Genomic DNA, 23,260 nt, shown 5'->3' with positions numbered 1-23,260 from the left:
TAGTGCACTACTTTATTTGTGTGCGAATTATGAAATGTTTGTTTTCATTCAATTCACCCATCCATCCGTCAACTGTAACTGCTCATCCTCATCAGAGTCACAGTGGGGCTGGATCCTATCCCGGCTGACTTAGGGCAAGGGGCGGGATACACCTTAACAAGTCACCAGTTCATCACAGAGCTCAATTCGGTTCAGTTCAATTCAATCTTATTCATATAGCACCAAATCATAACAGAAGTTATGTGACATGACACAGAGCAGGTCTAGGCTGTACTCTTTATAATATTATGTACAGAGAGCCAACAGTTCCCACCAATGTTGGTTCTAACTCTAACCTTTTTTTGTGATGACACAAAATGACCAAAAGGATCTCTAAAATGTTGGTGTGTTACTCTGGGAGAAATGAATGAGTGAATTAGGGAGTGATTTAAGTCTGCAGGATATACACAGCTCTGTGGGGCTGAATACTAATGTCAGCATGCTAACTTGCTCATCATGGCACCGTAACATGCTGATGTGAACGAACCTCCGAATCCTTTCTGTGTGGACTACAGTGAAAGTGCTCAGGAGGCAGTCAACACATCAGGCTGCACAGACACGACTGCAGTTTTACTTCAGGAACCTGCATACTTCTAAAACTGCACAAAGAGCACAGTCTTCATGTGCATACCTGGGAAAAAGAAGAAAACATTTGGCAGGAACTTTTAGGAAACGTGTCCAGCTGTCCCACCGATGAAAACAGCTGCACCAACAGAAAGAGCAGCTTCATTTAGACATGCCAAGCCGTGGGAGGGCTTTATAATCAGCAGTACGTACTCACTTTACCTTGCATGGGATTTTTAAAGTTTGTATAAACCAAGCTGCCAGAACGTTATGCCAATATTCAATCCAGCAACAATCTTTTTTTTTTTTTTTTTTTTCTTTATCGGGCTGAGAAAATTTTCAGGACTGATTTCAGGTCAGGAAAAGCTTTGGAAACAGTACGAGCATGGAGAACTATCTGAGTAAGGAACTGTAACCTTGGCTCCTCTGTATCAGTAGTGTCATTTTCAATGATTTCTTCCCTTTCTCCTTTTAAACTGTGGTGCAGTGAAATGAGCTGCTGTGACCTGATGTTGGGTTTACTTTGTGTGCAGCAGGAACTGGTTTGTGCAGATTGAATGACTGTTGTGTAACATTCTCATATTTCTGTTAGTATACAGTGTCCAGGAGGGGTTTAGCCAGTAAGGTCAGTGGAATAAAAGGAAGAACTAAGATGCAGCTGAAAACAGAAGAGCAGCGATGAAAAGACTCGAGCTGTGGCCTGAGCATTAAAAGCGTAATGGGTGAGCAGGCAGGTCTGTCAACATAAACTGCAAGCACAGGTCTTAAGATAACGGGTCCTGAAGCTAACAACATCATCTTCATCACCATCTTCATCATCATCACTGTCGCACAATGATGACAGTTGGACATTTGGTGTGGACAGACTCTCTGCATGAGGTGTTCATGCCTGCTTGTATTTGTGATGGTCATTTTGGCGAGACACTGCAGAAACGATCTGTTTGAAAAGCCTGACATTCAAATGTATGCTGCACTGTTAGAAACCTTTTCTACTCACTCCAGAGTTTGTGAATGCTGTGGCTTTCCTTTTTGCTCATTATGGCGATGTAGCAGTCTTGCAGAGAAAATAATGAAGTTGAACACATTGTGATTTGCAGTGAAGACACATCACAGGACTCAGAACCTCAAGGATTAAGAGTAACTACACACTTGCACATCTATGGGTTTAGATCAGATGCACGACTTGCTTTAACTGCAAATCTACAAACATCCATTAAGCAAAGATCTGTAATACTATCTTCTATGCTTTTCTTTTTCTTCTGCTAAAATACTGAGAACCTGACTTCAGGAGCCAACCATGGCCCCTGAGTTACTGGTAATATCCTCTGTGAGAAAAGTCTGGATGAACTGGGAGGAAGTTGTGAGAACAACAGCTAACAAAAGTCACTGATCTGATTCTCGGCTGTGGGATTGGCCCTCCCTACCATTTGTTATGACAAGGACTGACACCAACTAGTCCAGGAGGAGGTGCAGACGGTTATTGAGGAGGCCTGCAGACGTCGAAATCTGGAGGAGGCATCTCTGTTAATAAAAGTGACACTAAGCTTTACAGTTTGCACCATAATGCATTTTATTTCACTGCACTGCTTTGAACTCCTGTAACCGCATCCAACTGGAAGCTGAAGAGGCTGCAGAAGATCCTCTGCAACACACTTCAAAGCTCATGGGAATCCTCTTTTATATTGCATATACCTCATCTGTTTACAGCACATCTCATCACATTTCAGTATATTTTACTGCTTTTACTCTACACACCTTTACAACATTTCAACTCATAGTTTTCATGAACTCTGTTTTTGTTCTAGACGGACCAAACAGTCGAGAAACATAGTAGCCTGGGGGTGTGGTCTGCTGTCCGCATCATCAGGTCCTTGGTGCATAGAAATACAATGTTCCTTTCAATTCTCACAAACATAAATTAAAATCAACTCTCTCTCTCTCTCTGTCTCACACAGTCTTTGCAGAGAGGAGCTGGGTTGAGGCAGAGTTCATCAGCCCTGGAAGGCATGGAGCTCGTCTTCACTAAAGCCCTGCTGCTTCAACAAACTGGAGAGTGAACAAACAGAAAAGAAGGTGACTGAGCATACAGAGATGATCCATTCAGGCTGACGGCTCTCTAAGAAAAGAAAAAAATAAGGCCTCATGTCCTATGGAAGGAGTTTATCTTGTGCTCATCTACTGGATACACAGTTTGTTTACAAGCTGTCTTTACCTCAGTGTATTCTGGGAACTATGACAATGACATAATGGTTAAGAACTGATTTCTGTTTCTACAATAAAGGAAATGATACACACCCTATCGTCAGCTCTGTAAAGGCAGTGGGGCCACACACACACACGTAGCATTTGGACCCATCTGGCCTGCAGAGAAAATCCTTGAGCATGCCCTCGTCGACGCGACCCTTCCTGCCGGTCCAGCTTTCACCAGGCTCAGAGAGGACATAGTCCACTTCAAACCTGACACACAAACAGAAATACACGTGAGCTCGAGCACGCCACAGAAAGTGTTCTACGTGGAATCACATCCAAAGTCAAGACACAGGGCACATGTGAAGGGTTAGCTGTCATGTCAGTATTATCTAACACTTTTTAACATTGCCTGTACTGATGTGTCCTATAAACGGTTACACAAGAAAATCCCTCGCTTGGTGTTTGTTTTCAGCAACATTATGTAACCTGCCACTCTACCATGAATTAGGTCACACAGCACCAACTTTATTCACTGATTTTGGTGAAACTGGATCATAATTGATGGATAAAATGTTTCCTGGTTTTCCCTCTGATTAGTCCTGCTTACAAGCTACCACAAGGAAGAGTGTGTTTTCAGGCCTGGGGGGTGATGCACATTTGTTTCTTGTTGCTTTAAACACATTTCCAGACTTACCATTGAGCAGCCCACCTGCTCTTCATCATCATCAGAAGCTCTGCTTACTGAAGATGCTCCACAAGTTACAGAGTTATTCTCTGTTGCTAACCAACATGAATATTAACACATATAGATCTCTTCTTAATGATATATGATGTTGAACCATTTACAATGTGTTTCTGCACTGGGCCGCACATCATGTGTTTTATGAAGTGCCACTAAAGACTGCAGCTTGTTATATGATGCTGCAACTGTGGCAGGTTTGTCACACAGGGCCCATTTCCCATGTGTTTGTGTCAAAGTGACTAATGGACAAAGGACTAATGGACAAAGGACAACAGTTGGTCCAGTGCTGAGTGAGAGTGCTGCTGTAAAAGTGAAACTGGCTGCAGCAACATCCTCCTGAGCACACTAACAATCTATGTCCAGTAAAAGTGCTTGTTTCTGCCACACAGACAGAGTGCATTTCAAAATATGTAATGTTATCTCATAGAACATTCTACTGCCTAGATTGATTTGTTTGTGGTACTGTTCAAACTAAGTCAGACAACACTGCACTAACCTCATGCATACTCTGCATCCTGTTTCATTTCATTCATTATCACTGACATCTGCAGGCGGGCAGTAACAGAACAAACAGAACAGAGCTTTGAACACACACACACTGACAGTCAGTACCTCTCATCATTAGCAGCCAGGTCATCCAGTTCACTGTGCCACAGAATGTCCGCCTCTTGTCGGTTCAAAAAAAGCAGCTTGGTTTTTCTGAGCACACACACACACACACACACACACACACACACACACACACACACACACACACACACACACACACACACACACACACACACACACACACACACACACACACACACACACACACACACACACACACACACACACACACACACACACACACGTTGTGAATTAGAAGGTAAAGCCTGGGATTTCTAATTGGTGATACAAACAGTATGGCCACAAAATCCTGGACTGAAAACTGGAGACAAGCTGTTTTTTCACGTTTTCTAACATATTTAACGGATTTTGAAAGAAATCTCAGAATTGCCTTTACACTGACTTTAATAAAACTTCTACGTGGACGTCTCCTGATTTCCCACCTGATAGTGTTGATGTCCTGCAGGGCCACTCGGATGAGGCGAGCCATGGGCGTGAACCCCGTGCCAGCTGCTAAAAGGTAGAGGTGTGTGACATCACGGAGGGGGCGGAGACTGAAGGGACCCTCTGGACCACTTACAGATATATGATCACCTGAAGCGTACAAACACAATGAGTCACTGTGCCAACATCTGTGATGATATGAAGTGATTTCTGTGACGGAAACTAAAGGAAATAGTTATTTCAAATTTAGATAAGTTGAAGTTTAGAAATATAGATTATTATTTAAACTTCAACAAAAAGTTTTGTTGTTGAAATAAACAAATATAACTAATGAATATGTGCTTGAAGTGCGGTCTCTCCGCTTTTGAGCATTTGATGTATTCACATCCGAATTTAATATGTAGCTGCCTCTTTTTCAAGAGACTAAAAGTAATTGGACACTTGGACAGGTATGGACAGGTATGAGATATTCCTTCGTTATTTCTTCATCAATGAAGAAGGTACAAGGTCTGGAGTTGATTCCAGGTGTGACATTTGCAACTGTTGCTGTGAACCAACGTTCATGCACTCGTGAGGTCTGCAACACTAAAAGGCCTAGACTTCCACAGAAGACAACAGTGATGGATGATCGTAGGAGGCTTTCCATGGTAAAAAAAAAAACATGCGTTTCACTCATTGTAGACAAAACTTCAGGTAGAATGACCTACGAACATGCAACAATTGAAGTAAAACCAAACTGCAGTAAAGGCCTGGCAAAGCCAGCGTTTGGTGGTGTCCATGGGCTCTAGACTTCAAGCAGCCATTGCCTACAAAGGATTCTTGACAAAGTAATCAAAATGAACATTTTATTCATGAATATGTTATTTGTCCAGTAACATTTGAGCCCCTGAGCGTGTATAAAAATGGCGTTTCATACAATAATTATGTGCAAGCCCCCTAAATTAAAGCTGAAAGTCTGCACTTCAATTGCCTCTGTTTCATTTTTAATCCATTGTGGTGGTGTACAGAGCTAAAATTATGAAAACTGTGTCACTGTCTCAATATTCAGTAACAGTTCATAGATATATTGACAGAGCCTTAACTCTGCTACACAGCCCCATCCTGAATTAGAAAAAATGACAGTTAAAACAACCAAAGAGCTTAAAGAACAATGAGAAGAACAATGTTACTAAATGATAGAAAACGAGCTCTTTTAGGAAAAAGGTTGGAACCACTGATCTCAAACACTGACAGCTTTTTATGGCAGCACAAGAGAAACATTCATCCATTCAGCTCCACGAGTTGTTATTTATCAAACAGCAACACATTTTGCCCGGTACCTGTGGTGCCTGCAGCACACACAGCCAAACAATGTGGGGAGATGATAAGGAAATCATTTTGCTGGGAAAATTCTCTGAAATTCTCTGCCTCTGAAGAGCAGATGCAAATAGTGCTGGTGTATTAGAAATGAAGATTGCAGTAGGGGAAGGAACCTTGAATTCTTATTTTGAATGTGTGAATTCACATCATTTAGTCTCTGCTGTACCTGAGAAGACAAACGTCAGACCAGTGACCAAATCACCAGCCATGTATAATGTTTGTGAAAATTGTGACAAAAAGTCTATGTTCATCCCTTGTGGCTCTTTAGAGGAGTGACAGGCTGAATCACTGCGAGCTCCTCCAACATACAGACAGAAATGTGCACGTCACACTCACACCCACCATCCCCGCCAGGCTTAATTAAGCAGATTAATATGTGAAAACTAAATTATAGTTTGAAAAAGGATTCTTAATGAGAAAAACAGAGCCAACATGTTTTCATAACAGTGACATTCAGCTGCATTTATCTTATTTCAGTGAGTCATTAACGTTTACATTTAGTTTGTGTCTCTCATTCATTTCCTCTGATGTTCATTTAATGATTTCTGTTGAATGTCAGACAGTTAACGGTCCCATTATACTGTATTGTAGTGCTCTCCTGCTCTTTCATGTCCGTACATCAGTACATCACTCCTCTCTCTGCTCGCTGTGACTTACCGATGTGCAGGCTGTTGAGATGTGGGGTGAACACCCCGTCAGGGTAAACTTTGATCATGAGGTAGAGGTCAGAGTCCTGTGAGGAGTGGTTGGAGGCTGCTGCTAGGTCTGGATCTACTGGAGTGTATGGCCTGACGACCTCTGTGTCTGGATGTGGATAAAAAAAATTAAACCAAGTAAACAAGTAAACAAGTAAACAACAGAAAACTTTAGAATTCTATGAAACATCTTCAGTCCACTGTGTTTTCAGCTCCTCTGTCACTGCATGCAGAATTCTTTGAGGTGTCACATCTGTACTGAGATGATATACATTAAGTACTATTCACCATGTGTTGAAGCAATCATGTTTATCATGATAATGGAGTGTTTACCAACATGAATGGTTGAAATCATTTCTATGAAATTGTTCTATTCTATTTTTTTTATTATAAAAGAACAATCATATCGTCTTTGTCTGGATCAATTTCAATTCAAGTCAATTCAATTTTATTCATATAGGACCATATCATAACAAAAGCTATCTCATGGCACTTTTCATGCAGAGCAGGTCTAGACTGTAGTCTTTAGAATATTAAAGTACATTAGAATAATTTTAATCATTTAATAACAGGTTTATTAACAGTAGGAGCGGCCTTAATATTAATTTCATGTTCCTTCGGCTGTGTTTAATAGATTTATTTCTGTTTGACTAGAGCAAAAAGACACATTTAGAGTCACACTGTCTTTTAGTAAAATGAATCATAAAAAAACTATAAAATTGTCTTCCGGCGGCGCCATGTTCAAGTAGGACGCAAAAGTTTGAGCTGTGCTGACCTGCTAACTTAACAAATCGACATTTGAACAAAACTCAGCAAAAGTATGCCTAACGACACCGCAAAGATGAGCGCTAACGACAGACTCGCTAGATACCAGTTCAGAAACAGAGAAGGAGAGGAAAAATTATCGGAACCAATTGATGCTAAGAAGGATGCTATTTCTGACGAAGCTAGTGCTCGCCCTAGCAAAGCCGCTGAAGCTGCAGATAGCCTGGAGGGGATGCTGCGGGCTATCGCCCAATCGAACCGAGAAATACGGGGGGACATTCTGCAGATGAGTATAGATGTAAGGGAATTTAAAGGCCAAAGTAAGGATTCATTCACAAAGCTTGAAACATCGGTCGGTGGTTTAAGTGCACAACTAACAAAGCTGGAAAAGAGGGTGGTTGACGCGGAGGAGCGTATAACAACCACAGAGGAGACCACCGCGGCCCACGGAAAAGCCATCGGCTTCCTACTGCAGCGTGAGGCGGAATTACTTGAACGGTGTGAAGATCTTCAAAACAGACACAGAAGGCAAAACCTGAGACTGTATCAGGTTCCCGAAGGGAGCGAAGGGAGAGACATGGTCGCCTTCATTAAAAAGCTACTGCCGACGGTGCTGACTGACCTGCCACTGACCGAGGCCGACATTAGGATTGACCGAGCGCACAGAGCACTCATGCCAAAACCGAAAGATAATGACCCGCCTCGCTCTATCGTCATTAAATTCGCGGAATACACAGTGAAGGAACAGATCCTGCAGCAAGCCTGGAGACAGCGCAAAGTGAAGATGGGTGAAAAGCAGATCTACTTTGATAATGACTATTCACCGGAGCTACAGAGGAAACACGCTCAAGTCAGATACGTGGTGAAACAGCTGAAGGAGAAAAACGTTAAAGCGAAGTGCATGTACCCGGCCCGGCTGCGGATGATGGTGGGATCTGAGGAAAAAACTTTCCAGAATGTGATGGACGCAGCACCGGTGCTGAAGGATTTCAATATCCAAGTCCGAGTTGACGAGCGGGATAAAGTGGAGCGAGAGCTGGCCAGACACAGGTGGGAGACACGAGACGCCAACCGAAGAGTACGGAACGTCAGCATGTTCACAGAAAAAGACTGCAGGTTTTTCTTCCCTTGAAAAGTTTGAAAATATTGAGTAAAAAGTAAGGTTTTTTCCATTTTAATTAAACAGCTACGAGAAGCTGTGAATGGTTCAATGTTAGATGGGCTACAGTTAATTACCCTCCAAATATAATGGTGATGACGGGCTTTATTTTACTTACTTATATTTATTTACACTTTGCTGAGTCCAGAATGTAACAATAGCACATTATCTGGTCATTTTGGTGGGTGGCATCAGCTGCTATTGACTCATTATGAGTGATCTACACTCAGCCACTTTAGGGCCGCAGCAGTTAACCCGACAGAGTGGGTCTGCTGCACAATGTGACATTATCCCGGAGGGTTCCCGCCACCCTCTGCCCAGCTCCACGCGGGGACTGGCCACCACTGGAGACAGGCCAGTTGAGGACTTGGAAGCCAGGTTGTTATGTTTGATTTCCGATGTTCGTTATTGGAAATTGTACATAGTTTGTGTTCGTTTTTGTGTTACTTCCTTGACAACTGATAAGACTTTTACAACAGAGGATGGTGCACCTGGAATTTATAAGTTGACTACAAAGCATCATGACAGTAAGGATTGAAAGGAGTGTAATATGGATGGTTTGACTATAGTCAGTTACAACATAAAGGGCCTGGGAAATCCAATTAAAAGAAAGAAAATACTTAACCAACTTAAAGTTTTACAATGTTCGGCTGCAATGTTACAAGAGACACATCTCTCTGAGGCAGAGCCCCTTAAATTAAAGAGGGACTGGGTGGAACAAATATACAGTGCATCTCATGAAGGAGGGAGGAAAAGGGGGGTCGCTATCTTATTTAGAAAGAATGTTTTTTTCAGCTGTGAAAAAATTTTAAAAGACAAGGAAGGTAGATATATCATGGTGATTGGTACGATTGGGGAAAACAGATTTACATTTCTGAACCTGTATGCACCAAATGAAGACTGTCCCTTTTTTTTTAAGAAAATAGCTTCCAAACTGGCAGATGAAGGGGAAGGGATCATAGTCGTGGGGGGGGACTATAACTGTGTATTAAATTTAAATATGGACCGACTACCTGCTCAGAAGGGGCCTCGAACTAGAAAGGCAGCCACGGTTATGGGAATGATGGACGGATTGGGCCTGATTGATGTATGGCGATATCATCATCCTAGAGACAGAGACTACACATACAGGTCCCAAGTTCATGGGAGTTACTCCAGACTAGATATGTTTCTTGTTTCAAAGGCTGATGTGCATAGAGTGACAGAGTGTAAGATAGAATCCATAACTTTATCAGATCATAGTCCCATTAAGATGAAAATGAATTTAGATCAAGAGAAACAATTCAAATATTGGAGACTTAACGTCTCAATATTGAATGACCCCCTAATCCAACAGGAATTACGTGACAGGCTAAAAGAATATATGGACATAAATGAAAATGGAGAGGTTACTCCATCTATTCTATGGGATGGTGCCAAAGCTGTTATGAGGGGTTATATTATTCAAATTACGTCTAGAATAAAAAAACAGAGAGAAGCCAGTAGACTTGAATTGGAGACTGAAATCAGCAGGCTGGAAAAAGAACACAAAATATCAAGAAAAAGGAGCACTTTAGAATTATTAAAACAGGAGAGACAAAAATTAGATAATTTACTCACATATAAAGCTGAGGGAATGCTCAGATTTGTGAGAAGAAAATATTATGAAATGGGGAATAAGGCAAGTAGACTACTGGCCTTTCAGCTACGTAAAGCTCAATCGAACCATGTGGTACCTAAAATTAAACACCCTGACACAAATAGAATTACCTCTCAACCAAAAGAAGTAGCAGAGGCGTTTGCTGCATACTATAAAAAATTATATGAAGGCCAAGAATTAATAGGGAAGGAGGAGAAAACAATAAGACTCCTGGAATCGATTCAGCTGAACAGATTATCGCAGGATGAGGCAGAGATGCTATCTTCTCCCATAACAGTGCAGGAAATAATAGATAGTATTAGTAAATTAAAGAATAGTAAATCACCGGGTGTCGATGGATACTCAGGGGAATATTATAAAGTTTTTGCTCAAGAGTTGGGCCCAATTTTATGTCGGGTATATAATTATGCACTGGACGAAAGGGACCCCCCAAAAACATGGTCAGAGGCAATTATCACAGTTATTCACAAAGAGGGAAAGGACCCCACTCAATGTACAGGTTACCGGCCGATAAGTTTGCTTTGCCAGGATCTAAAAATTCTGACCTCTATCTTGGCGAACAGAATACAAAAACATATCCGGAAATTAGTTAAATCTGATCAAATGGGATTTATAACTGGACGGCACGGCACCAATAATGTCAGACGAGCTCTGAATCTACAATCTATTGCTTCTGGTAGAAAGACTCCATCAATGCTTCTCAGCTTAGATGCTGAGAAAGCATTTGATAGACTGGACTGGACATTTCTGGAGCAAACAATGGCGCATATGGGCTTTAACGAAACCTTTTTGAGTTGGATTAAAGTGTTTTATATGAACCTGAGGTCAAGAGTCAGAGTTAACGGCCAATGCTCGGATTTCTTCGATCTGGGACGGGGGACAAGGCAGGGGGACGCACTCTCACCAGCCCTGTTCGCTCTTAGCATTGAGCCTCTTGCAGAATTGATTAGAAGTAACACTCTTATACAAGGAATAAGGGACGAGAGTGGAAGTCAGCATAAAATATCCCTATACGCGGACGACATATTATTATTTATTGAAAACCCTGCCCACTCAGTCCCGGCTCTTTTACATACTCTTAACGAATATGGTCTAGTATCCGGTTATAAAGTTAACCAGAGTAAATCAGAAGCGATGATGGTGTCTGGGACATGGCCTAGCCAGCTTGAAGATATAGTGTCTTTTCGAAGAGCTAAACAGGGTTTTAGATACTTAGGGGTCACACTCACTCCCCAGGCAACGCAACTATATCAGGCGAATTATAAAAAAATATTTGGAATATTTAGAAATGAAATGGCAAGATGGGATGTGCTACCACTGTCCCTTTTGGGTAGAGTAGAAGCGGTTAAAATGAATCTACTCCCCAGAATTCTGTTCTTGTTTCAGTCCCCCCCCGACATCAGCTTTCAATATGCTGGACAAGCTTATATCTAAATTTATATGGCAAAATAAGAGGCCAAGAGTGAGACTTAAAACACTCATTCTTGGAAAGGACAGGGGCGGAGTCAGCCTCCCCAATTTAAAATATTATTTTTGGGCAGCACAACTAACAGCAGTGGTAGCTTGGATTAATAATGACATAGAATCAGGATGGGTGAACATAGAGCAGAATACAGTACCAGCAATACCTTTATCCACTTTAGTGTTTCTGAACAAGCAGTCCCAGAAGAAATTCGAAATCAAAAATGTATGGGTGAAACATACTTTAAAAGTTTGGTCAACAGTCCAAAAGAGAATTAGGGGGACAGCTGCCCTCTCAAGGGCTATGCAAATTGCGGGAAATCCGGATTTCCCCCCCTCAACAACTGATATCACATTTAAGAGATGGGCAGGCAGAGGTCTGAGGGTTATAGACCAATTGCTCTGTAACACTGGTGTACAGCCATTCTCATGTCTCCAAGACAAATTCCTTCTACCCCAAAGTGATATGTTCCGGTATTTTCAGATAAGGAGCTACATCACAAACCATACAGATTGGAATATAATTAGAAAGGCTCCAACAAACACAGAAACTTATTTTATTAATACAATTAAACAGCGATTACCGAATAAAAGGTATGTTTCCCATATATATAGAAATCTGTTATTAGATATACCAGACAATACTTTTTATATCAAAAACAAATGGGAGCTAGAGTTAAATATTATAATTGAGGATGGGGACTGGGAAACAGTGTGCACTGGATGTCATAAAGGTATCAATAGTAACATGTGGAAGGAGTTTGATTGGAAGACAAAGACAAGGTTTTTTAGGACACCTTATGTGGTCTCTAAATTTGTAAATAATCCAGCTGCAATGCACTGCTGGAGAGGATGTGGACTGGTGGGCGACCACTCACACATATTCTGGGATTGCCCAGTGTTGCTTCCATTTTGGAAAGGGGTAAAGAGCGAGATAGATAATATTCTAGGAATTAATATAGTATTCGCCCCAAGCCTGTTTCTTTTCGATTTAGCTCCTGAAGGCGTGTATACTAGAGATCAAAAACACCTGCTACATATACTCCTGATGACTGCTAGGAAAATGGTGACAATAAAATGGATGAATCACAGCCACCTACAGTGACACAATGGAAACAGAAGCGAGGGAGGTGTATGGAATGGAAGCTTTAACTGCTAAATTACAATTAAGATCGGATTTTTTCATGAGGAGGTGGCTACCTAAACAAGTTGCTTCGCTAACTAAGGGGGATCCCACAGTATGCCGGAATGCCTTAACTGTCTAGGTATTTACTCATTATTTTTCACCTACTTGTATTACTCAGTTTTTCTGGGCCCCAGTGTCTTTTATCCTTTTTTTTTTTTTCTCGTTGTTGCTTGTTTTGTTTCTCTCCTAAGCACTACATACAAATTTGTGATTTTGTCAAGGAATGTTTGTGTTGTGTTCTTTATAATAATAATAAAATAATAAAAAAAAAAGTTCTAAAAAAAAAAAAACTATAAAATTCATAAAAATAAAAATCATAAAACTGAGTTTGATAATGAGTTTGTTCACAAGCAAAATAATCACATTCTAACATGCAACAGCACATGAATGTTTATGTAAACCAGGGAGGCAACTAAGAATTATTTTAATTACTGATTGGTCTGTTAATTATTTTATCAATCAATCAGTCAATAAATTTAGATCCCTAAAATGTAAGTGAACAATGATGATCTCTATTTTGAGGAGACTTTGAGAAGATGTCCCCAAATGTCTTGTGTTGTGCACAACACAAACATTTATAGTTCACTGTAAAGAAGGACCAAAGAAAGCAGAAAATAATTAGATCTGAGAAGCTCATTAGAGAAGCTGGGTGTACTGTGAAACGGCTTCCAGGAAAGATGAAGCACAGATTAAGTCTGATTAAGCAAAACAGTCCCTGAGATGTGAAGGCAGATCTCCACCAGAGGGACAAGAAACAGCATAAAGGATCTATTGTAATTACTGGCTGTGGATAATGAGGAAGAATGCTTACTGATGTACAACAAGCTTTGGTTTCTACCCACTCACTAAACCGTACTGAGGTCCAGCAGTAAATCATGTGTACTGCACTGTGTACTGTATTTTGCTTGAGTGCAGGACATTCACTGTGTTCAGTACAGTAGTTGTCTGTGTGGTTGCTTACCTTGAATGAGGGCTTTGAGGTAGACATGTTTTCCAACAGGCACATGCCTGACAGACCCACGTGGAAGTTGCAATCTATACACATATGTGTTATGGTTCACCTCAGTCTTAGACACCAACACGCACTCCCGATAATAGAGAGCTGTAACAAAAAGGAGATCATTGAAGTAGACTCATTATTTATTGTTCCTAAATATCCAAAGTGCTCTGATGAACAATGGTTTTAAAATCAGCCTGTTGGTGTCTGTGTTTCCACGGTGATCTGCGAAGGTTAGGCAAATTAATGTGCTGACGTATGAAAACATGGCCTAACCCTAACCCAGAAAGTTAGTTGAGTTCCTCCAAAGGCGCCTAGTCACAGGGGAAACGTTCTGCAGTGGAAACGTGATTTAACTGATATATTCTGATCTGATATGATAAGACTACTAGTTTATAAATACGTGGAGAGGAGGAAACAATCCTTGGATCTCACCTCTGTCTTTTTTGCGTAGAAATGTATTGTGAAATTCCAGTGGTTGACCAAGACTTATCCATTTTCCTTTAGCTTGTTTGCGTATAGTGACCTGGATCTTTCCCACTGAGAAGGCAGTGTGGACTGTTGAAGAAATGAGAGTTTAAGAAACACAGGACAATAACAGATAAAAAAGATTCTTTTATTTTGTCTTACCAGAAACGTTTCCCTCGACTTCATCAGCTAGACCTGAAAAGGCATGAAAACCACTGATTACACAATCAAAGTCATGTGAACATCAGCGTAATATTGTGTACAGTGTGCTCATGAATCACTGACAGTAAAAAATAGTGGACAGAGCTTCCAGGTCTGTGAAGGGTCTTAAACCTGTATTCTTCCTAATGACCTCAGTAAATGGCTTCCTCGTGAGTTCATGGTCGTAATCTCTAGTTTCTAGTCTTCTTCCACACAGCTGATGTTCATTTTGTAAATGATGGTCCTATTTAGAGTAAAAGACCATAAAGCACAGGTATGCTTCAGGGTGTGGCTAACTTGTGATTGACAAGTCAGTCTGTGTGCTCATGAAATTCAGACCAAACTCTCAAACAGACAGTGCTGATCAAATATGAATCAAGATTATGTTACTATATTTCATTACATATTTCTCTCCTCAAATGTTTTCGTAAACATATTTCAGTCACTGTTTAGCTGGAATGTCAGAACATTTAGAACCAGACAGGCGAGAGTTTTTTAAGTCAAATCTAAATTCCAACTTGCAATACGTCACCCACCAGCTCATCTAAATAATCCAAATTTATCGGTGTAACTGAACATTATGGTGCTTGTCTGGTCACCAGGCAGAGTGCAGGACCACTGACATCAATTACTCCTCATAAAAAGCCATATGAAAAGCAAGCAATTAGAGTTAATGACCTTAATTAAAGACAATAACATATTTTTCCAATAAGTTGTGACGTAGAAAACATTTAAGTCCCGTGACTGATCGTCTCTTTCTGCTTGTGGCTCTCATGTCTCTATAATCCATCCATGATGTTCCACACAGATCTGATGGAACCTTCCTCACATGAATCACAGCTTAACCTTCTACTAGCGTCTTGTCTTGTTGCACCCTCTTTTTGGAGAATAGCGCCACCTACTGTTTATCAAATGAACCAACTCATAATAATCAATTACTGTATTCCACATTTGTGATACATGTGGAGAGAAACATGGCCAGTGTATCTCACTTACATTTTTTGCAGAGGACAGCTAAATAAAGTGGACAGCAAAATAAAGTGATAAAGTGATCAGAACACTCAGGTGTGAGCAATTTGCACCTCAATTGGAAAACCATTCACGGCAACGGCAGAGGGCGGTCTACGCTAGTCGGCGGTTGCTGAAGTGTCAGCCGTTGTGTTCAGCTGTCCTCGGTCAAGATGTACGTAGGTCAAGACAGCAAGTTTACCAAGCGAAGGGAACCAGTCCCATTCCCTCCTCCATGTGCCACTAACCTCCACCTCTAAAATAGTTCTCACACACTGTTGCCTCCTTTTCCATGGGCTTATGGAAGTGCCAATCTGCAGTAAACAAAACCGATTTTATTACGGCTTACACCAACCACCTTTCTCTGGAGCTCCTTGCTCTCACCACCACCACCAGCACCACTACTACTACTACTACTACTACTACTACTACTACTACTACATGCTTGTTGGACTCTATACCAACAAACCTTCTTCAACCATCACGCCAGCTATCACACATGTAATAAATGCATCACTGAACTCCGGCACTTTTCTTACTGCATTCAAAGCAGCTCAAATACTCAGAAAAAAAACCTCTCTCAACCCTGCTCAGGTCAAGAACTATCGTCTTGTATCACTTCTTCCTTTTTTATCTAAAACTATTGAACGGGCAGTCGCTAAGCAACTCTCAGAATTCCTCCTACAGAACAATCTTCTTGTTTCAAATCAATCTGATTTCAAGACTGGTCACTCGACTGAAACTGCTCTGTTGTTTGTAACAGAAGCCTTTAAAAAAAAAGCCAGAGCAGCAGCACAAGTCCTCTGCCCTCATTCTACTTGACTTATCAGCTGCCTTTGACACAGTTAACCATTGCATCCTCCTCTCTATTCTCTCAAACATGGGCATCTCTGGCTTGGCTCTTTACTGGTTTGAATCCTACCTGACAGGACACTAATTCAGTGTATCCTGGCTTGGACAGCTGTCCACTTCGCATCACCTCACCACAGGGGTACAACAGAGAAACAGCGGGCGGTGTAGAACAGACTTCAGGGGGCAGGGAGCACACAGAGCTGAGTGACAGAATAACTTCATAAATACTATTTTCTATCTACAGGTTCCCCTCAACTTTCTGGAGGGTCTTTGCTTTGCTAAGTGGCATGCCTGAGGAAAATGAGGCAAAAACGTATGGGACCTTTTTTATTGGAAGGGCATTATTTTATTGTTGTATTATTCTTCTCATATATTTGGTTGAAAAACCTCATATGTATGTCATGCACAGGGACTGAAAAATAAGATTTTCACTCAAAAACTCTTTACTATTGCTGTTAGAGGTGTGATATGACAAAAATCAGATTTGTTCTGTCCAGCATTTGCAAGCTGTAGACCCTCTGCCCAGTCAGTCTATTGTGTAATTGATGCTTTAAATTTTCAGGTCAATTAATTCAATCCAAGTCAACAGAAAACTCACAAGATGTCACCAAAATCACACAGAAAATTATGTAATCGTATCGAATCGTATTGAACCGTATCTTTGGCTGAATATCGCATTGTGAGATTAGTGTATCACTACAGCCCTAACTGCTAGGCAGATGACACTCAGCTGTATCTATCATTTCCTCCTGAGAACCCGTCGGTCTCTGCACGGGTCTCCGATTGCCTCTCAGACATCGCCACATCATCTCCAGCTGAACCTCTCAAAAACTGAACTGCTGGTCCTCCCAGCCAAACCTACTATACACTATGGCATCAGCATCAGAATTGACTCCCTATGACTTGCCCCCACCATGGTGGTGAGAAACTTAGGGGTTATGATTGATGACCAACTAACCTTCCCCAGGCATGTCGCCTCAGTTGTCCACTCATGCCGCTTTGCACTTTACAAGATCAGAAAAATCAGACCTTACTTAACACATCATACCACTCAACTCCTGACACAAGCTGTGGTCATTTCAAGACTAGAATACTGTAATGCCCACCTGATGGGCCTCCCAGCCTCCACAGTGAAACCTCTTTAGATGATCCAGAATGCGGTGACGCGCCTCGTCTAAAACCAACCCAAAAGGTCACATGTCACCCTGCTGCTCATCGAGCTCCACTGGCTACCTGTAACCCTAACCTACCTGAACGCCTGTACAGGCATTTGTTACCTCACAACTGCTGCACTCCTCCTATGAGCGACGCCTGGCTCTGCCACCTGTTCGCTTTTTTGTTTTTTGTTACCCGTTGGTGGAAATGGTAAATGGACTGTACTTATATAGCGCCTTTCTAGTCTTCCGACCACTCAAAGCGCTCTACACTACATATCTCATTCACCCCATTCACCCACATTCATACACTGATGGCATTGGCTACCATGCAAGGTGCCAACTGCTCATCAGTTTAAGGATCTAACCATTCATACACATTCACACACTGATGGCACAGCCTTCAGGAGCAATTTGGGGTTCAGTGTCTTGCCCAAGGACACTTCGACATGCAGACCGCAGGAGCCGGGGATCGAACCGCCGATCAGCTGATTAGTGGACGACCCGCTCTGCCTGTGAGCCACAGCCGCCCTGGAACGCACTACCAGTTCCTACCAGAGCAGCGGCGTCCCTCTCTACCTTTAAAAACCTCCTGAAGACCTTTAGCTCTACAGCAGAGGTCTCCAAAATGTTCCACAAAGGGCCAGTGTGGCTGCAGGTTTTCCACACCACCACTTGACTCATTTAATCAACTGGTCTCAGTCTTGAGTTGATTGGTCAAACTGTGTGCTCTTGGTTGGTTGGAAGGAAAACCTGCAGCCATACCGGCCCTTTGTAGAACAGTTTGGAGACCCCTGCTCTACAGAGATTACCTTCTCTACTAGCATTACCTACAACTGAGAAAGCTACCCCTTTAACAATTGTCGTAGCACTTATTGTTGCACGCTTTTTCCAATGCTTTCTTATCGCACTGTACCCTGATTGTTCCCTTCTCTGTAAGTCGCTTCGAATAAAAGCGTCTGCTTAATGACAAAATTTAAATGTAATGTAAATGTAAATAAAATGGAGAGTTCTGTCTTTACTTACGTAAATGTATCATGTAGGACATTTTCCCCAGCAGCACTTCTACTCGTAGAACGCCCGCCTCAAGGTCTACAACAGAACAGCCTGCGCTAGGGATCTGACAGAAAAAAAAGTTATATACTATTAATATGCAATCTTCACATTGATCAAGACGCCTCCTTGGCCAGTTGCAGTTTCTTCTTTATGCCACCAGAGGTCAGACTCACTCATTTGATGCTTTGTGAATGTGTGTGAGATGAATGAGTGATTACCTTTCTTTTAGCATAAATAACCAGATGAACAGACACATCAGTTTGGAACCAGTCATACCTACAGACAGCAGATATTGACGTCACTGATTATGTACAGATTTGTTCAACTTTGATGTTCCTGTGTCATTTTTTAGATTTGCTGCCTTTCGTACCGAGGCCGAGAGTCTTTGTCTGGTGGAGGGGCCACTGAGATAGGTGGTGCGAGGGCAGTGGGTGGTGGTGGAGGAGGGATGGTAGCTGGGAAGAAAAACAGAAAGAGAGAAAAAGACTTGACTTCAGTTTACAGTTTAACTCACTGCTAGAGATGTAATGATACACTCAACTCACGACTCGATTGGAGTCACGATTTTTTGTTCAGGATACAATTTTTCACGATTTTTTTAGTTCAAAATGAGCTACAGACAAATTATGACCAAATAAAATTATCTTTTTATTTGTAGGAAAAAAATCTTTCTTTACAGAAACTCTCAAACAGTTTGTGTTCTTATACATCTTACACAACAAAATACATGGCAAATATCTCCTTTCTTTAGAAACAATCTCACAGTAAACTGCTGTTAACTAACTTCGCTCACTAGGTGGCGTAACGTTACTCTGGCGGCTGATATGCTGCTGCATGTTGCTCGTGTTGCTGCTGCATTTTTCTCGTGTTGCCGCTATATGTTAGCAGTCTCTTGCAATATTTCAATGCTGTTTTGGTTTTGTCTGTCCGTTTCATACGGTTGTATTTGTGTAAATAGGGAATCCAAAATGCCGCCACATGGGTGATTTCAAACTGCTCGGTGCATCCTCTATTTCAAAGCTATTTTGTCTTCCCTTGCTCTGTGCTCCGTACCTACGTAGTGACTTGACGTCTGACGTTGAACAAATGAATCACCAACCAGTGATTTTTTTTTTTAAGATAACGTAAGAAAAAGAACATATCCTACTTAACTCGCATTCGCCAAGAATGGCGATTAATTTTTTCCTGTCAACCGATGCGAGTCGTTGAACATTTGTACCGATTTTTAATCGTGTCACGACGCATCGTTACATCCCTACTCACTGCTGGTTTTCACTGCTTTAACACCATATTTAAACCAGCTGCAGAGACTTGAAACTTGCTTGAGATAAGCATCATGCACAACAGTTGTGCTCATATCAAAGCTGTTCTTGTAATCCAGTTTTTAATCTTTTTCTTGTTTTGTTCAAGTGTTTGTTAGAAACTCTGACATCAAGGCTGTCAGCTGACAGCTGGAGTTTACGACGCATCTGTCTTCTTTTTATTAATTTGTCACATAATTGTACAAAAGATTTTCAAAGCCTCTTTATCAATCATCAGAGAGCAGGAAACCTACTTGAGAAATGTCGGGTACTACTTTTAAGACTAAGAGTGAAAGCATTCCATTCCATCAACACTGTTCATCAGGAAATGACCTATATAGACTGATGCTCAGATGAGCTTCAGGTAACATGAAGAGCTGTTCAGGCAGAAACGTTCTGCAGGAGGAGAGATGTTTTGACACTTGACAATGAAATTCACCAACTTTTCTTAATGCATGCATAAGTAGCTGGAAACACGACTAACATATCAGCTTTTTTTGTTCAGTATCAATTTTAGCTTCATACTTTATACTATATAGTAACTTGGTTACTTATTATTTGGATATATATATATATATAATTATATATATATATATATATATATATTATATAATATATATATAATATATGCATGCATGCAGATGCATATATATCTTACTTAAAGTGTACTCCATTTCAAGAGCCACTCAGACACGAGTGCCCTCAGCTGTCACTCAGATCAGGGTGCATTAGATACAGCATGGAACACACTGATGAATGTGTGTGTGTGTGTGTGTGTGTAAGACAGAGAGTTAGTACCTTTAATAGCTGTGGCCATTCTGCCGACCAGGCACTCTTTTAACATGGACTCATAGTTCACCCAGCGATGCACCTGAGCACAAACACGTTACCATAGCAACACATATAAACCCGGGTCCCCCATGTCCACAGTAAACAGCTTACAGCACTAGGGATGCATCTGATGATTTCATCGTCAGTTAAACAGACATTTAAATGTAGACTAGTCTAAAAGTTTAAAAAACTGAACGAAACTTAAAGACTGACACACACAGCCACACTTCACATGTTACTCTGTTAAGATACAACTCCGGAATTATGACGCACATCCTGCTAGAGGCATTACATGCTGGGACAGTTTGTTTAAAAAACTGGACATAGTAAATATGCTGTAAATAATTCTGAAGAAAATGAAGACACTGTTCAGTCAGCAGATGAAGACAGATCATTCTCATGGCTGTTTGATTGTTGATACATTTGTTTCCACTGCTAGCTGGATTAACTTTGAGATGTGAACAACAAAACACAGGATTCAGGTAATCCAACACTGTGATGGCTAACTAACATATACAGCAAGGCTGAGTGAAAGTTTCTCACTGCTGCACAACATTTTAGACATAACATTAATAAAACATTAGTAATTACTTCAACAAGTTGACTCATTGCACACATCCCTACACAGGACTACATTAAACCTTGCAGCACCCACAACAAAAATGTTCCAGTGGTCCCAAGGATTGTTTGTTTCTTGCTCAGCTTTTTCCAGGACACGTTAAATTCACTGATTGGGCAGACGCCGTTTAGTTTGGCCTCGATGAGCAGCTTTTACAATCGAAGAATAACAATCACTAACAAATTCTGTCAAGTTTAAAAATATATCTATATATTCTCGACTATATCAGCTATATATAGTAACATTGCTTCACTTCCTCTATCACCATACAGAGCAGCTCTAGACCGTATTCTTTATAATATTAAACAGTGCTTCATTTGTTCCATCACCTTCCATACCTGATCAAACAGCTCAGTGCCATCTACCCCAGCTGCCTTCATCAGCTCATCTTCTCCACCGGGGTGGTAGTCCATGTAGGGCGTAACATTGTAAACCATCCCTGAAAACATACAGAGAATATTACATTCAAAGTGTAAACTGACCCTAAGATCAGATGATGACTTTAAGTTAGAACATCTAACATCATGGGCTTTCAACTTAAGCAACTACTGGCCAAATAAAAGTGTTTGCCTGCAGGACAAATGTGATGTACCTTCTCTCATGAAACATACGCTGACACACAGGGGATATTAACTGAAGTGTGTGTGAGGGTTCCCTGCTTTGGTCTAGTGGATGTTAATACTGGGCGTCCCTGTCTGGAACACACCTCTCTAAATTCCACTAAGCTCAAGACACAGAGGGATCAAGTACCATCAAGATGACATGGAGTACTCAACAATAGGCTGAATACTACAGCCTCATGCGGGTTGATCCGTCTGTCTCTCAGGTGTGAATCTCAGGCTCACCTCGTATGCAGGTCCAGCAGTCATCTCTTGTGTTGTGTTTCTGCAGCTCTTCCTGGGTCACTTCGATCAGGCGCCCTCTGAGACCGGTCAGATCTTTTCCACTCTTGGAAAAGCGAATCCAGTCCATCAGACTGTGGCCAGGCTTCAAGGCCACCTGATGAGTTAAAGGACAGAGTCATGAGCTGTGTGAAGGCATCACACCGGGTTTAAAACACAGAAGCGTCAACATAAACACACCAGCTGTTCATGTCGCAGTTATTAGTTATAATGTTCGTTGCATACATGGTGAAATAGGGGTGTGTGCTTCTCTACATGAAGAAGAAACAGCTGTCTGGGGTGTTGTGGTTCAGAGTGTTACCTTGTTCCTCCCGGACTGTCCGGAGGGAGCGACCCGCTGCTGGGAGCCCGGCGCGGGGAACGACTGAGTGGGAACGTTGAGCATGTTGTGACCGCTCCGGAGGCAGCACCAGCGTCCAAGAAGACCTGTTCAAGCAGCGGCAGCCACAGACACACGAACCACAGCTCCGCGGTCACACTGGCTGCTCGGTGTTACCGACACACAGACACTTCCTCGATGAGACACATCTCTGTTGAGCAATGCTAAGCTAAGCTAGGCTAACGCTGCTAACGGATGACAGCAGGCGGTCACATTGTGGTCACGTGAAACTCCGGTTACCCTGAATATTTATAATAATAATAATAATAATAATAATAATTAAACATGAACGCGCACGGGGAGCGGGTTCTCACACTGTTATGGTTAATATCGAGGTAACTCCTTCCTGTCTTTTCCGCCACCGTGTAAAGACTACAACTATTGTCGCACAATTTGACGACAACGTCAACAAATGGTGTCATCAAGTTGAGACGGCCCTCCGCTGCCCCCTACTGTTCGTAATATACACTGCATAATGATGACAGCGTTTACAGAGTCATTGAGAAATTATAACGTTATATGAATGTTTGTTATCACGCGCCGCAGCACGAGAAGCACAGGTGTACACACATACACACACTTAAATCATAAATAGTTAATTAAACCTTATTTTTTATCTGAAACTCTCATCTCAGAAATA

At 41.5% G+C, this 23,260-nt stretch overlaps 1 protein-coding gene across 1 annotated transcript; it reads right to left on the bottom strand.

The window, feature by feature from the left end:
- Positions 1–2,148: 2,148 nt before the first annotated feature.
- On the bottom strand, positions 2,149–23,016 carry cyb5r4 (cytochrome b5 reductase 4). Its single transcript, XM_010751525.3, has 15 exons — positions 22,543–23,016; positions 22,185–22,338; positions 21,678–21,778; positions 20,688–20,760; positions 18,959–19,043; positions 18,807–18,864; positions 18,559–18,652; positions 14,480–14,512; positions 14,285–14,407; positions 13,814–13,954; positions 6,605–6,751; positions 4,588–4,738; positions 4,148–4,234; positions 2,899–3,060; positions 2,149–2,649 (listed from the first exon to the last, which is right to left on the bottom strand). The coding sequence occupies exons 1-15, from the start codon at positions 22,624–22,626 to the stop codon at positions 2,595–2,597; spliced, it is 1,548 nt and encodes a 515-aa protein (XP_010749827.1). The 5' UTR covers positions 22,627–23,016; the 3' UTR covers positions 2,149–2,594.
- Positions 23,017–23,260: the final 244 nt, after the last annotated feature.

This window comes from Larimichthys crocea, chromosome XIII (genome assembly GCF_000972845.2).
Source record: "Larimichthys crocea isolate SSNF chromosome XIII, L_crocea_2.0, whole genome shotgun sequence".
Classification (NCBI taxonomy): Eukaryota; Metazoa; Chordata; class Actinopteri; family Sciaenidae; genus Larimichthys; species Larimichthys crocea.
This window is presented reverse-complemented; position numbering and strand designations above follow the sequence as displayed.